Source organism: Nymphalis io, chromosome 29, assembly GCF_905147045.1.
Source record: "Nymphalis io chromosome 29, ilAglIoxx1.1, whole genome shotgun sequence".
NCBI classification, from domain to species: Eukaryota; Metazoa; Arthropoda; class Insecta; order Lepidoptera; family Nymphalidae; genus Nymphalis; species Nymphalis io.
The window spans coordinates 1,395,911-1,411,881 of record NC_065916.1 but is presented as its reverse complement, the minus strand read 5'-3'; the positions used below and the strand labels follow the sequence as shown (position 1 = coordinate 1,411,881).

The 15,971-nt window shown below is 37.0% G+C and overlaps 1 protein-coding gene and 1 non-coding gene across 2 annotated transcripts; one reads left to right on the top strand and one right to left on the bottom strand.

Annotated features, from left to right (window-relative positions):
* Positions 1-4,158: 4,158 nt before the first annotated feature.
* Positions 4,159-14,460, bottom strand: LOC126779584 (phenoloxidase-activating factor 2-like). Its single transcript, XM_050503704.1, has 9 exons — positions 14,293-14,460; positions 12,308-12,404; positions 12,007-12,115; positions 11,168-11,267; positions 9,970-10,079; positions 9,194-9,414; positions 8,582-8,766; positions 6,473-6,637; positions 4,159-4,341 (listed from the first exon to the last, which is right to left on the bottom strand). The coding sequence occupies exons 1-9, from the start codon at positions 14,302-14,304 to the stop codon at positions 4,186-4,188; spliced, it is 1,155 nt and encodes a 384-aa protein (XP_050359661.1). The 5' UTR covers positions 14,305-14,460; the 3' UTR covers positions 4,159-4,185.
* Positions 5,957-6,038, top strand: Trnal-aag (transfer RNA leucine (anticodon AAG)). The gene has a single exon. It is a non-coding gene; the product is annotated as a tRNA-Leu (tRNA).
* Positions 14,461-15,971: the final 1,511 nt, after the last annotated feature.

The following is a 15,971-nucleotide window of genomic DNA, read 5'->3' as shown; positions in this document are numbered from 1 at the left end:
GTATAGTGGCTTGATATAAGGCCGCAGACCCGGAGGCCTTGGGTTCAATTCCCAGGTCGGACCAATAAAAAGTCATTGGGTTTTTCTGTCAGAAAATTCTCAGTAGCAGCCCGGAGTCTGGAAGTTGGAAGTGTGTACTCTCCCGTGCCTCGGAAAGCACGTAAAGCCGTTGGTCCTGCGCCTGAACTCTTTCCGGTCGTGTCGGATTGCCGTCCCATCGGATTATGAGAGTTAGGGTAAAGAGAGTGCACCTGTGTTCGCGCACACACTTGTACACTGTAATATCTCCTGCGTAGTTGGCTAATCTCTCTTGCGGTTGGCCGCCGTGGCCGAAATCGGTCTAGAGGTCATTATTATTATAAGTCAAATGTCTGCTTGTTCGTCTCTCTTATTTATTTTTTTCATTGCAAGATAGCGTTACTCTAGTTATTTAATCCTCACAAAATCGAATTTACTGATCCTAATTTTAGATTTGGTGCGATTTTCCCAAAAATTAAATATGATAGATGGAAAAGTATTCGTTTTGTAAACTGTGATGTCACTACTTGAAACAAATCTAATGAGAGAATTAGTTAAAATTTCAAAGTTATATATATATATATATTTGATGTGTTTATCCAAATAATTATTAATATAACCTACATTAAATGGTATATTTTGTAAACTGTGATGTTGGTTTTAGTTATTTTATTTTACATTAAAGAAATGTATAATGCAATATTTTTGGTGAATTATAAGACGTTATATTATATTGTCCATTTCAGGCACCTTAGAGCAGTTTAGTAAAGTTAGAAAAAGCACTAATTCCAGTGATAAAAATGAAGCGAGTGAGAAACAAATGCGTATTATTGAACAATGTTTTGGCGAAAAGTCGCCTGGGCCGAAACCGTGCAAGCGGATATCTAAAGTGAAAGAAGTGAAGAATGATAATGTTTTTACATCCGAATTTTACAATTTGAAACAATGCGATAGATGCGACACGATCATCTCGAAGTTATTTAAAAATGAAACTATCAACGAAGCACCGATAGATAAAACAGAATATAACTTATCTGAACATGCTAAAATACAAGCTACTACAGCGAAGCAAGACGAAGAGAAGTTGACACAGAAAATTGAGATAGTCGATGAAGCTCCTCATGTGGAAGCTCATGCACCTAAGGTCGAAGGATTTAATTCTATACCCAAAATATTAGGTGGCAAAGCTACTTATGAGATGACTAAAACTCAGTCGTACGACGAAGAAGCAAAACTAGATGAACTGGCAAAGCGCTGTCTTGGTTCACCAGCCAGTGACATTGATAAGATTGTAACTCAAGAATTGAAGAGAGGTTCTCGTAATAAATCACAGCCGAATTTGGATGTAGATTTAGTTAAAAATCAATGCGTGAATTCATTACACGAAGTTGATACGAAAAATGTTTGTCGATACGAAAAGATTCAACCACAACATTTGGATACATTACCATTACGGTTTACTGTTGAAGTTGCAAGTGATTATAAAGAGAGTGGCTTTATAAGAGAATATTCTAAAATCTTTTTTACAGCAGATGTCGATGAAAGTCGAAAGAACACCCCACCTCCTCTGTCTCCATATGAAAACCCAGCACTCCCTTTTTATGAATATCCTAATAAAGAAAACATCACACCAGAGGATGATTCTAAAATGGAAACAGCGGCAATCGATGAAAATATACACGAAAATGAAATTATTATCAAGGATGAATCTCTTCAAAGAAATGCTTTTGATCAAGAAGATGGTGGTCAGATACTTGAAGGTGAAGAAAATTTAAATCCTAAGCCTAATATTAATCAATTTCACGGATCAATTTTGGAACCACAAATTGTAACGATGGCCGAAGAAAAAGCTTGCCTAAAAAATAATTTTATACAAGATAATATACCCACATTGAACATATTTAATAGTCAACAGCTTTTCACATCTAAATCTGAAACACCAGACATGCATTCTGATTCGAAAAATGAACCGCAAAATTCTTCAATATCTAGCACGTATTTACCAGAAGGCGATCGTCGAACGATAGACCTCCCTGAGAATACTTCGATATCCGCAAACCAAAATCCTGATGAATATTACAACATCAGTTTACTAGATGAATTTGTAACAGACGACCGAACAGTGAAACGTATATTTGCAGAATGTCCGGTTTCCCAAAATATATTTTACTCGGCATTGCCACAAATTGAATTAAAGGAAGCCACAGAGAGAGCTGAAATAATATCAGAGAACTTCTTGAAAGATTCCCAAGTAGTATTTGAACCGGAAGCTAAGCAAAAGGATTCTCTAACTAAAGAATCGTCGATCGAAGCAAATTTAGATGAATTAGCTAGTAGGAAAGGTGATATATCGTGTTCAGAGGGCACCGTTCCTCTATCCTTGCTTTTAAAACATATCCAAGAACGAAATCGCTTGGAGTATTGTAGGAAAGTTGTTGCGAAAGCCGATATTAAGCTCGAGGGAAATAAGAAATTCTCTGGACAACAAGCCGATAAAACGAAGTCGAAAAATGATTGCGCGAAACCTTGCCAGCCTCAACCCAAGCCAGATCCACCAGCTTGCGAACCATGCAAGATATCACCGTGTCCGCCGAAAAAAGACCCTTGTGCGAAATGTTTACCCATTTTCTTGAGTACAATGATCAGACGCGATGTTTCTTTCGATATTGTTAAGCACACAGATAACACATGCCAAAATACGCCGATAGCTCTGACCTCTTTATCTTTAATAAGCGTAGTGGTGTTTCAACGAATTCAGAGATTGGGTGAAAAGTTAAAATTTCACGTTAACTACAATTGCGGGGATGCTTTTGAGATTAATTATGCGAGAGACTTTCAACCCTGGATTCCGATACCGTCTTGGCCGATTCCGAAGAAGGAGAAGAAGAGGCCCTTTGTCTGTCCAAAGAAAGGGTGCAAGATTCCTCTTCCCCAGCCCAATAAACCTTGTAAAGACAAACAATGTTTTGGATGGTCTAAACAATCATTCGCTTACGATTATTCGCCTAATTTGTAATGTTAACAAAAAAATTGCGATATTATATACATGTATATGTATATATACAAATAAATTTTTGATGTTTTTGTTTAATTTGAAATTTTAAATATGTTATTTTATAATTATAACTTTGCTTCGATTCAAATATAACTGTTTCTTTTCATATATATATTGTTTTATTATATGATACGAAAAAAGTCTATCGGCCGTACTTATACGTTTATAATATTGCTTGGCATTAAAATTGATTTGACATTCGAAAGAAGAAGAGTCAGCATTTATTATCACCTGCTTAACAATATTAAGTGAGCCGAGATGGCCCAGAGGTTAGAACGCGTGAATCTTAACTGATGATCGTGGGTTCGAACCTGGGCCAGTACCAATGAATTTTCATGTGCTTAATTTGTACTTATATTCATCTCGTGCTTGACGGTGAAAGACAACATCGTGAGGAAACCTGCATGTGTCAAATATCACTGAAATTCTGCCACATGTATATTCCACCAACCCGCATTGGAGCAGCGTGGTGGAGGAGGCGTTAGCCCAGTGGTGGGCTATACACAGGCTGTTACTGAAGGTCGTTAAAATATCATCATAAGATTATGGGTTTTAAGATGTATTTAAGCCAAGATTTTGCAAATTATCAATGAGGTAAATGTATAATTTACCTCCTTCTTTTAAGGAGAATGTTGCTTATTCCACTGCGCTTCTTCAATACGGGTTACCAGATACACATTGGCTGATTTATATCGGTCACATGAAGTTTTCTTCACCACGGTTACTCTAAACGCCGAGCAAAAGATGAATTCTAATCTTGTTAAGCACTTGAAGCTCAGTGGTTCTTTCCTGGCTTTAGAATTGCAATCTGATTCACTCATTTAGTAAATTGTTGTGTTCCGGTTTGAAGGGAGAGTGAATCAACGTGGCACAGGCACAATGCATGTAGCATCTTAGCTCCCAAGGAATGGTTAATATTTCTTACGACACCGATAAATATGGTTAATGGTGATTATTAACCATCGAGTGGAGCGTTTGCTCTACCTGCATATATTGTATTAAACAAAAACAAATATTCGTTTTCGTACGTGCGTGTATTTGTTCGATTGTGAGTGCCTAAAAAAACTACATTAAAATCAAAGTCATTATCATTGCTAATAATTTATTTTATTTCAATAAGTATATACTGCAGGGTCGTATCCTCTTTCGATGACTTTCTTATCGACCCATTGTCTGAAGTTTGTGACGTTGGTATAAGCGGCAGGCGTGTCTTTCAGCCCACAGTTGATTCCCCAGGCGACTATACCGTTCTGAACGTAGCGGTCATTCTGGAAATATAAATTGATGATTAACATACATAAAGCTAGTTACCCGTTGCTTTGCCCATAAGAATACTATTTCTTTGTATGATATTTTCTGTTGACTGCCTCGTTGGTCTAGTGGCTAGATATAACGCCGCTGACCCTTAGGTCAGCTTCAGCTTCCCAGGTCGAGCCAATAAAAATTTATTGGGTTTTTCTGTCAGAAAATTCTCAGTAGCAGCCCGTTGTCTGGAAGTTGGAAGTGTACACTCCCGTACCTCTGAAAGCGGGTAAAGCTGCTGGTCTTGCGCTTAAACTCTTTCCGGTCGTGTCGGATTGCCGTCCCATCGGATTATGAGAGCTAAGGAATAGAGAGTGCACCTGTGTTTGCGCACACACTTGTGCACTATAATATCTCCTGCTCAGTTGGCTGATCTCTCTTGAGATTGGCTGTGTGGCCGAAATTGGTTTGGAGGGTCCTTATTTTCTGTATCCATTATATAAATCACGATGATTGTTGGAGTAGTTAAGACGTGATAGTGTAGCAAACAAACAAGCATAAGGGATATAATCCCATTGGGATAAAGGGTGTCGCGTTGGCGATGTAAATGATGGTTAATAGTTCTTACAATGCCAATGGCTATAAGCGATGGGGAAAACTTACCATCACTTGTTCGTCCGCCTATAAAAAAAAACTGAAACGTTTTCGCAATTAAAATATTAGATAGGATGTTATAGTTAGGATATTTGAAAGATAAAGGTTAGAGCCACAACACTGGTGCGATGTCACAACGCAACGACGCTCATCGCAATGCTTTGACGTAACGTAAAAAACAAGCGGTATCTTACGAGAAAACCGATCATTAGTTTCAATTGAGATATGAACCGAACCACACGTGTTAACTCCTGCTTGCGTTAAAACTCGACAAAAAATAACAAATATAAAGCAAGTCGCCGCATTGTATTTGTACAGTGCGTTTAGCGATGTCACATTGACATTCTGGCCTCTACTCAACGACATCGTGATCGTGATCGTGTCGTGGAACGTTGATATGAACGTTGCATATTGTAAACATTCACGTCACGATATCGTACCGTGCAACGTTTATAACTGAGGCCGTTATAGATGAAGCCACCACATATAAACACACGACGTTATCATCACAAATACGTAAACCCCCTTTTTTATCGCTGGATAATTGCGTTACGCGTTTCCCCCACGGGAACAGTGAGGGGGTATGTGGGGCTCGCCGGTGTCCAAGGCGCCGAGTGCGCCCCGAACATCGGAATACCCACTACAAAACCAGCGGTACCCGTTCCGTCTTAACGAGGAGTGCCTCGCTTGCGCATGCTACCGTGACGAAATACGTATCCCCCGACGTCAGGACTGCTACGTCAATTTTCACCTCCTGACGTCAGAAGATTATGTACTGTTATCATTTTTATTATCATATTATTTTATATAATAAATATATCTATATATATGTTTTTGTTGTGTAAATTTGTATTCTTTTAGTCGAGATATGGCCGACTTTTAACCTGCTGTATATTATGTATTGTGTTTATGTATATAAATAAAGTTTATAAATAAATATACTACACTAAAAATGAACCATATTTTAAATACATAATCTTTGTCATCGGTAGCGTGGCCGAGCGGTCTAAGGCGCTGGTTTAAGGCACCAGTCTCTTCGGAGGCGTGGGTTCGAATCCCACCGCTGCCATTTATTTTAGACTATTTAAAAAAGGCTAATATTGTGTCCGGTCAAAGCTCTTATGCTGAGTAGTATTTTTAATATATATGTTATATTCAATTAACTTGAATTTTTTTACATTTTTTTTTTTATAGAATAGGAAGGTGGACGAGCATATGGGCCACCTGATGGTAAGTGGTCACCAAACGCCCTTAGACATTGGCATTGTAAGAAATGTCAACCATCGCTTATAGCCAATGCGCCACCAACCTTGGGAACTAAGATTTTATGTCCCTTGTGCCTGTAATTACACTGGCTCACTCACCCTTCAAACCGGAACACAACAATATCAAGTATTGCTGTTTTGCGGTAGAATATCCGATGAGTGGGTGGTACCTACCCAGACGAGCTTGCACAAAGCCCTACCACCAGTAAATATACTTAGTGTTATAAAAGCAACTTACCCCAATTGGGCACACAAGGGGTGATCCGCCATCCCCTTGGCAGGTATCTTCATCCTGTTCCCCACCAGCGCACATAAAGGAAGAATGCAGCTTGAAGAATTTACCCAAACGTGTCAAACGAAAAGCTGATTGACATTTCTCATTATTGATCGTTGGTACTTCCACCTGTTGACAAGAAATAAAAAATGTTTTATGTCTCTTTCTCACCCGCGGCGACGCCCGCGTGTGTGAGGAAGATGGAAAGTGCCGTGTAGCCTATGTGTTAAACCAAGGTTGCTCTCTATTTGAAATTTCATCCGAATCCGTTCAGTAAATTTTGCGTGAAAGAGTAACAAAGATTGATACATACCCAAAATCTTTTACCTTTATAATATTACTTACGCCCGCGGCTTCGTCCGAATGTTACAGTTTGACAGGTATGATATAACTGGCCTATGACCTTATGGGTCCTTACTACATCAAAATTTATCAAAATCGGTTTAGTGGTCAAATCGTGAAAGCGCAACAGACAAACAGAGCTACTTTGATATTTATAATATTAGCATATATAGTAAGAAGTAGTTACTGTCTGATTATTTGTACCCGACTTCGGTCACGGATATTTTGCGCAATTGCGCAGGAGATATTATAGTGCACAAGTGTGTGCGTAAACACAGGTGCACTCTCTATTCCCTAACTCTCATAATCCGATGGGACGGCAATCCGACACGACCGGAAAGAGTTCAGGCGCAGGACCAACGGCTTTACGTGCTTTCCGAGGCACGGGAGTGTACACACTTCCAACTTCCACACTCCGGGCTGTTACTGAGAATTTTGGACAGAAAAACCCAATAACTTTAATTCGGCCTGACCTGGGATTGAACCCAGGACCTCTAGGTCTGTGGCCTTTCATCTAGCCACTAGACCAACAAGGAAATAATATTAGATGTATTTATGTAAATAGAAAAGATATATCTTTTCTATTACTATACTATATATATATATATATATATATATATATATATATATAGTTATATATACTTTACTTATAAACGTTGCTTAGCGACTGTTTTGTTAAACAATGATTTCTCTCTTTCTGTCATTACTGATTTGACATTCGAAAGAAGAAGATGCAGCATTGTTTAACTAATTATCCGCTAAACAAAGATCATAAGTACTTACATATATGAAATCTAGACACATATGAGAACTAGCCAAGTCAGACCTTAGACTTCAATATATTATCCTAATTTATAAAAAGAAATGATATTTTAAGTTGTTATAAAATATTTTATGTTCTTATAAATAAATAGCAGGACCGACCATTGAACTTGGTACCCATTTAGATCTCACTTCTCTTGAAGTCGTTGAAGTCAACAACCAAGGCACGTATCATATAAAATTCGAAAGTATCGACAGCAAAACATTAAATTAATATGACAAAAGGAACGAGTCTATGTAGACAGCAATAAAATTGATACAATAAAATTCAAGTTACATATCAACGCCATCTGTTGGCGTTACACGGAGACTCTGTGACGTGGTGAGGCGAAGGACGTGTGGCGACATCTATTTGGAAGGACATCGAAGCAAAGTGACAGAAACTGTTGTTCCACTATTCCCATATGTTATGTGTAATTAATAATCTGTACTGTTTACTTTGATTATCTTAAATCCAGAGCTGGATTAAGACACACTTGGACAACAAAGGAGTGGGGGCCTCTAACTATTTTCCAGTTAATTGGACGAATTCTTTTATTCGGTGTTTTAATAATAATTGATTGCAGAACAAATAAATAATTCTTTAAACAACATATGGAGATATAGTTATATAATACACAAGGATTATACTTTTATTTTAGGATATTTTCATTGAACATATTACATTAAATGCTTCGGATATTTTTTGTTTAAGAAATTTCTACTGCGAAGGCCTCGGGGCTGTAGCTCCGGATGGCCTCCCCTAAATCCTGAGTGCTTAAATCGTACGTGAACTGGCATTATTATTTTGAAATCGACATATGACCTGAAGAGAATTGTCAATGGTAAAAGTAAAAGAAAAAAATGGTCAATGGTAAAATACCTCACCTGCGTTATAAGGCATAGATTAAAAATACCAACGACGCTTACCTTCTTCATAACAACCCGGTACGGGCTGTTCTTTCCATATTTATCTTTCCCCCAACCTGATGATATGCATCTTAAGCCTTCAGCGACTGGTGAATTTTGTAATGGCAAACACACGAGTCCCACGTTGGGCGCCAATTCTAATGGCATTGTCAGGAACAAGAGAGCGATGTCGTTGAACAAATTACCTTAAACAAATTAAAAAAAGTAAATTAACAGCCTATAAATCCCACTGCTAGGCTTTTTATTATTACATTCAAAACGCTATATTTTTTTTGTATATCCATAATGATTATCACAGAATCAAGATCTCGAGCAATGATATCGCGTCAATTCTTTTTTTTTTTCGTTATATTTGCCGGGAGGGCAAATGACTCTACTGCACCTGATGGTAAGTGGTAAAAGAGTACAAACGCGACGACGGCCAGTACAGCGGGAAGAATGGTATGCACTAGCCGCCTTCACCTTGCCGGCCCGCAAGATGCCTCTTCACGTCTCGTTTGAAGGAACCCGTGTAAGAGGAGGGGAACACGTGAGCTGGTAAGGAATTCCTTTTTTTTCCATTCAAGGTCAAAGTTGTGTATTCGTCTTTACTCTTATAAATGTTTAACGTACGTTTATTAAACTCGTCATGAATAACAATTTCGCTTATATTCCTATCTTGATACGGGTAGAGTTCGTCATTTGACTGCGTGTCCCATTCTCCGGCTCTGATGAACAGGTTTGAACCGGTTACCACGTGAGCTGCTGTCATCACCACACTTGGGTGTATTATAGATGCACCGCCGATGTATGTGTTCTGATGAACTCCCTTTATTGTATTGCTCGGCTCTTTCCTGGAAATAAACACAAAATACGTAAATTTTTATTACTACAACTACGTTTTAATCGCGTGTTAAGGGGGGGGGGCAGGTGTTTGGAATAAGAATTGTTGACTTGAACTTGATTTCAAACTTGTTTCATTCTTAATTTAATCAAAATTTACCTTACCAGGATACAGTCAATGCGAGAGAAACCGCGGGCGAAAACATATAACTAGGACTGAAATAGGTTATGATATAATATATATTAATTTTTTTTATACAATAGAAAGGCGGACGAGCATATGGGCCACCTGATGGTAAGTGGTCACCAACGCCCATAGACATTGGCATTGTAAGAAATGTTAACCGTCGCATACATCACCAATGCGCCACCAACCTTGGGAACTAAGATATTATGTCCCTTGTGCCTGTAATTGCACTGGATCACTCACCTTTCAAACCAGAACACAACAACAAGTACTGCTGTTTTGCGGTAGAATATCTGATAAGTGGGTGGTACCTACCCAGACGAGCTTGCACAAAAATCTACCACCGGTTATGTAATACATATTTGAAGATTTTGTTTACCTTAACAAAACCGCCGTCCAGGGAAACTCGCCTATTTTAGTTTCATCCTTCTTGAGGCTACTTGGCTGCATACCTAAACCTTGTTTATTGCGCCAACCACAACCTTTTTTCTGAAACCATAATATTAGTTACAAAAAATCATTATTATTTTTATTTTAGCTTATTAATTTTTTGTTCATTGTTTTTTTTTTGTTTTGAAACTTGAAATTTTGATTTGTCTATTTTTTTTTTGTGCTATAAAGTATATGTTGCTTTATTGTTCATGCGGTTATCACCTGTAATTGTGGTACCACTTCTTTTATTTTTTATTTTACGAACTGTGTGTTATCGTGTATCTGTGTGTACTTTGTTAGTGATCTAATAAATAAAAGCGTCAAAAGCTCAATGGTCCAAGGGACGTCTAGCGACGTAAAAGTCGCAGGTTAGATCCTGAAGGCGTAGCCTGTTGTCATTCACACTCCTAACACAAGCTGTACCATTAATTGGAGGGTTAGGAAATATAAGTAATTCTTTAAAAAATGTATTGGTGAATTAGCGTTGTAAGGGGTGGTTAATATTTCTTATAGTACCAATGTCTATCGGTGGTGACCACATACCAAGTGGACCATATTCCAGTCAGTTTACCTATTTTTAAATAAAAAATTACAACCCTTCTATTATATTCCACTCACTAAAAACGTCTCTTCGTAGGTTCAATAAAAAAATAATCACAATATATTTTAGTCACGAAATCTTGCACTTTTGAATCGTCATTTTATAAAATTATATGATATATATAAAAGTACCAACAGTTCATAATGTAGATTCTACCGACAGGAACCGGTAATAAACTATTTTTTTGATTTTTACCAACCAATAAAAAGCCGAGATGGCCCAGTGGTTAGAACGCGTGAATCTTAACCGATGATCGTGGGTTCAAACCCGGGCAAGCACCACTGAATATTCTTGTGCTTAATTTGTGTTTATAATTCATCTCGTGCTTGACGATGAAGGAAAACATCGTGATAAAACCTACATGAGTCTAATTTCACTGAAATTCTGCCATATGCACATGTACCAGAATTCACCACCACTGACCTGCATTGGAGCAGCGTGGTGGAATAAGCTCCAAACCTTCTCCTTAAAGAAGGAGAGGAGGCCTTAGCCCAGCAGTGGGAAATTCACAGACTTTATTTTTATATCTTTATAAAAAACTTACTTGTTGCGGCATTTGAACCTCATTATTACTGCTTGTAGGGTTCATGTTTTCATGTAAGCAGCAAACGTCTAAGAAGTTAGAACAGGAACCCCGTTTGTTCCTGTAAATATATATAATATAAATTAATATACAAGTTTATATACATCTTAAATTCTTGTAACTGTACATTTTTTTATGTTTATATATAACGCACCTCGACTCAGGCCGTTAATAAAAATTGGGTTTATCCGTCAAAGATTCTCAGTAGTAGTCAGATTCCAGTCGTGTCGGATTGCCGTCCCATCGGATTATGAATGTAAGGGAATAGAGTGCAACTATGTTAGCATACACACTTCTGCACTATAATATTACCTGCACAGTTGACTAATCTCTCTTGGGCGCCGTAACCGGAGGATATCACACTTCTAACATGTTATGAAATAAGGTATTAGTCATTATATTATTATTAAATGTCACGTTTCATTCTATATCGTATCAGGATACTATACTTGTGCATCCAGACGTTTGCGGTAGTCTTCAAATGATGCCGCGAACGCTATCTGCCGTATATTAATCAAGAACTGTTGGCTTGTTGTTAAGATGTCACGTCACGTAAGATATATTAATTAATAAGAATTATTTGTTAGGCTGCCTACAGAGAACCCTTACAAAAAAAGAATAAAAAAAAAAGAATTATTTGTATGTCTCTACTCCTTCGATTGGAATATAAATTATATTAAAGCAAAATGAACCTTACAGCCAATTCGACAAGGTGCAAATTCCCCATCTTGAGCATCTTCCCATCAGACCCTCGCTACCTTTAGTAAACTATACTAACATTTGTCCTTAGAAACACTTACCGCGATTGTAAAACTCCCACGCCGTCGGTTACGACTGTACCATTTGCATTACAGAGGTAGTATTTAACACACGAACCAATGACGTCGTTCTCCAAAGTACAGGGCTCACCTGAAAACGTATGTGTTTTTGAAATAGCAGGATTATATCAATCATTTCATTTGGCCTTTTTAATCATCAGATATAGATGGAAGGTAGTTAGAACACGTGAAACTAAGTAAGTAATTATTTAAATATTTCATATCTACAATTGGAATAGTTACTTTAAAATGGCAGATTAATGAATACTCAAAAGTATTTTACCAAAAATATCTTGTATAAGAGCTTCAATGTCACCGGTATTGTTTTCTTCTGCTAATACTAAAACGGCAAACGTCACAAATATTCCGTATGTATACATCTGAAATTAAAAAAAGTGGTATTGTCGTATATTTTTGTTATTTATTTTATTTAAACTAGATAGGTGGTACAAATGTGGTATAAATGTGGTATTGATTGCAATTGACCACATCCTCCCACAGATATGAGTGATGTTAGAAATATTAACCATACTTTACTCATACGCAATTTAAAAGTTAAAAATCATTAATATATACGGCAGTGCCTACACGCCTCAAATATATTGTTAACATAATTATGTATTTTAAAACTATTGTATTTAACAGAATATTTATAATATCTTAATATTTTACTAAAAGTTTAATCTTGTTTATAATTTAAATAATTTTAGATTTGATTGTTTTATTTCCTCTGTTAAAGTGTACTGGATACTCTATGACAAAAACTAAGTTCATAAATGAAAGGAAAGCAACGGGGCATTTCTTCGTGGTTCGTTGTCAAGTACATATGTACACTTGAGTTAGAATATTATAATTATTATTAAATTAAAAGTCAAAAAGCAAACATATGATCTGAACAATTTAATTATCCTTAACCATCCTGCATCTTTTGTAAGTCTTTAATATTATCTGTGTATCTAATCATCTGTCATTTCGATTGCGGAGCGCGGGAAAATAAAAAATGTTGAAATTGGCGCGAAGCGAAAGTCCCGTGTATGCACAGCGAGCTGATATCTAAAATATAATATATTTTATATCAATTGTAATACCGCCCTTACCGCCGTGAGTTAAAGTGTGGCCATTACATAAAGGTTAGGGTATTTATAAAAAGTGGATATCTGAGGGCTGGGCTAAGATCTCTTCTCCGTCTGAGGAGAAGGTTAGGAGCTAATTCTATCCCGCTCCATCACATGTTTTTCTTCATCATGAGCACGAGATGAATTATAAAAACAAATGAAGACCAAGTATCTCTTAAAAAAAAAATGAAGCCCATGAAAATTCACCTAATTCTTCAGTTAAAATTCAAGCTTTCTACCACTTGACGATCGGTTCCTATAGATATAAAGCTGATTAATGATAAAGAGATACTTGGATAAACCCAACACAACCAGTTTTTAATCTAAACATAAAATAAATGATTCGAGTCCGCCATCTTTTGTGACATTTAATTCATTACGTCATTTCAATAATAATTTTGTAAGGACAAAACTGGCAGAAAACGGTCGTAAAATATTAGATTATGATATGCGAATTTGACCGTAATAGTTATAACATTTCAAGGAAACAGGGATCAAAATATATATCACCATAAGTCGGTTATACACATTTCACGCGTGCAGAGCTATTACAAATGTTCAATGTATTTTTATGTTTCTTGTAATGCAAATGGTATAAACAGGTTTTTTGTTGTTATTTTTTCCGGATTACAGAAAAACTACTGAGCTGGTTGTTACGTTGGTCCAATAAAAAATATTAAGTTTTTCCGTCCCGAAAATGACAATGATAACACTGCCCCGGAAAGCACGTAAAGCCGTTGGAACTGCCTGAACTCATTCCCGTCTTTACCCATCGTCCTAAGAGTGCATTTGTGCTTGCCCACTTGAGCCATATGTCCCGTGCAGGTGGCAGGTGGGTTGGTAAACAACGTCAGTCATAAAAAAATGTTAATCTAATTTATGTCGATAAATACTCCCTGAGACAATGCATCCAACTTGTTTATATAAACATTTACGGAATACGAACTGGCCATGAGTAATAGATAACCTAAGCACCCAGCATAAAATTAACGCCTAATAAATAATAATAATAAAATACAGAATAAAAATATACTACAGTAGTAAATTTCAATTTTTTTTTAATTTACGGCCGTTAATTTAATGCACGTATCAAAAAAACGTTATAATAAAAAAAAAAAAAAAACAAAAATAACAAAAATAACATTACACCTACCTTGAATGACATTTATGCATGTGATATTCGAAACAACTGATGACATAAGAAAATCAACTATGTATTTTTAACATCTTATTATTCCTACACAGAAACACGTTCACAGAACTTATAAGCTTTGATATAATACATATACAGAAACACACATGCGCGCAACGCGAGCGCTATTGCGGGACTGGTTTGTACGGCTTAAAAGGAAATTACTGTTTTATATAATGATTCATTAAATTAATTATCTTCTAATGACTGGTTTTGACTTATAATAATAATGTATGTATTCGAATAGGCACTATTAGTGCCTATTCGAATACATACATTATAACTTCATTTGCTTAAATTGCATTTATTAACACGAAAACATCGTGAGGAAAGCTGTGCGTGTTAGATCTAATTCTATCACAAGTGTATCTCCGCATTGGAAGGGCGTGGTGGAATACGGACCATATTTTCTCCTGAAAAAAGTAGAAGAGGGCTCCGACATGGACCGTGGAATAAGAGGCCTCCGTTTGAACCCACCCACCCTAAAATATACCGCTTTGGAATGGGGTGCCTCAAATCAGTGTCTTTCATCTCTAAGCATGTATATAAATAATGTCCTCCAGACCGATTTCGGCCACGGCGGCTAATCAGCGGCGAGCACAAATGTGTGCACAAACTCTGGTGCACTCTCTATTCCCTAACTCTTATAATCCGATGGGATGGCAATCGGACGCGACCGGAAAGAGTTCAGGCGCAGGACCAAAGCTTTACGTGCTTTCCGAGGCACGAGAGTGTACACACTACAACTTCCAGATTTCGGGCTGCTATTGAGAATTTTCGACTGAAAAACCCAATAACTTTTTATTGACCCGACCTGGGATTTGAACACGTCCTGTGTTCGTCCTCCGGGTCTTGCGGCCTTACATCTAGCCATTAGACCAACGAGGCAGTCATATACGCTGACATCTTATTTTGCTATGGATATTCGATATCGACGATTATACTCACGACGAGCAGCTGCGGCGTAGAGTACGGACGACGAGAAGAATTTTGTTCTGCAGCCATAATAGTCCTTTTTACGCGCCAAGTTATCATAAACACAAATCACAAATTCCTTTTAGCTAGCCGAGTCACGAAGTTGTAAGAAACAGAGTCCAGTAAACGAAGCGGTTTTTTTCAAAAATTTAAGACATCAATATTCACTAAAGCGCGTCCACACTATACGAGCAGTGCAAGTACAGTGACTATTATGTACCCCGACAAGGTTTTATTACTCTTATTCCTAAAAGAAATGAGATAAAAGGAAATTAGAAAAAATGACGGTAAATTCAAAGGAATTGATAATAGTATTCCACAAACAGCTCCGGTTTATCTCTGCTTTTTTACCTATTACCCCTATTAAAAATAATCTTTAACTACTTTGCATTGAGGTCCTTTTGTCTTTGATCCAGATTTAATTTCTTAACAATAGCATTTCTTAGAATTTCCTACCTGGTCTCTTTGTTATCTAATTTTCTCCTGAGTTTATGATTGTTACTGTACTTTTTATGTACCGATGGATAGCTAAGGAAACGCAGATGTTTTTAAAATGATCCGCACGATAAGAGCCATAGTGATTTTTACAAAAAAATTGCGAGTAACTTAAAGAATCAAAATTAAAAATCGAAAAGTTGTACAGTTTTGGATCTGTAATTTAAAAA

Coding starts and splice junctions, on each gene's coding strand:
- LOC126779584 (XM_050503704.1), bottom strand. Junction 10,080..11,167: donor AGGTTCAAATGCCGCAACAA/GTAAGTTTTTTA, acceptor TTATGGTTTCAG/AAAAAAGGTTGTGGTTGGCG. Junction 4,342..6,472: donor CCCTTGTGTGCCCAATTGGG/GTAAGTTGCTTT, acceptor TTATATTTCCAG/AATGACCGCTACGTTCAGAA.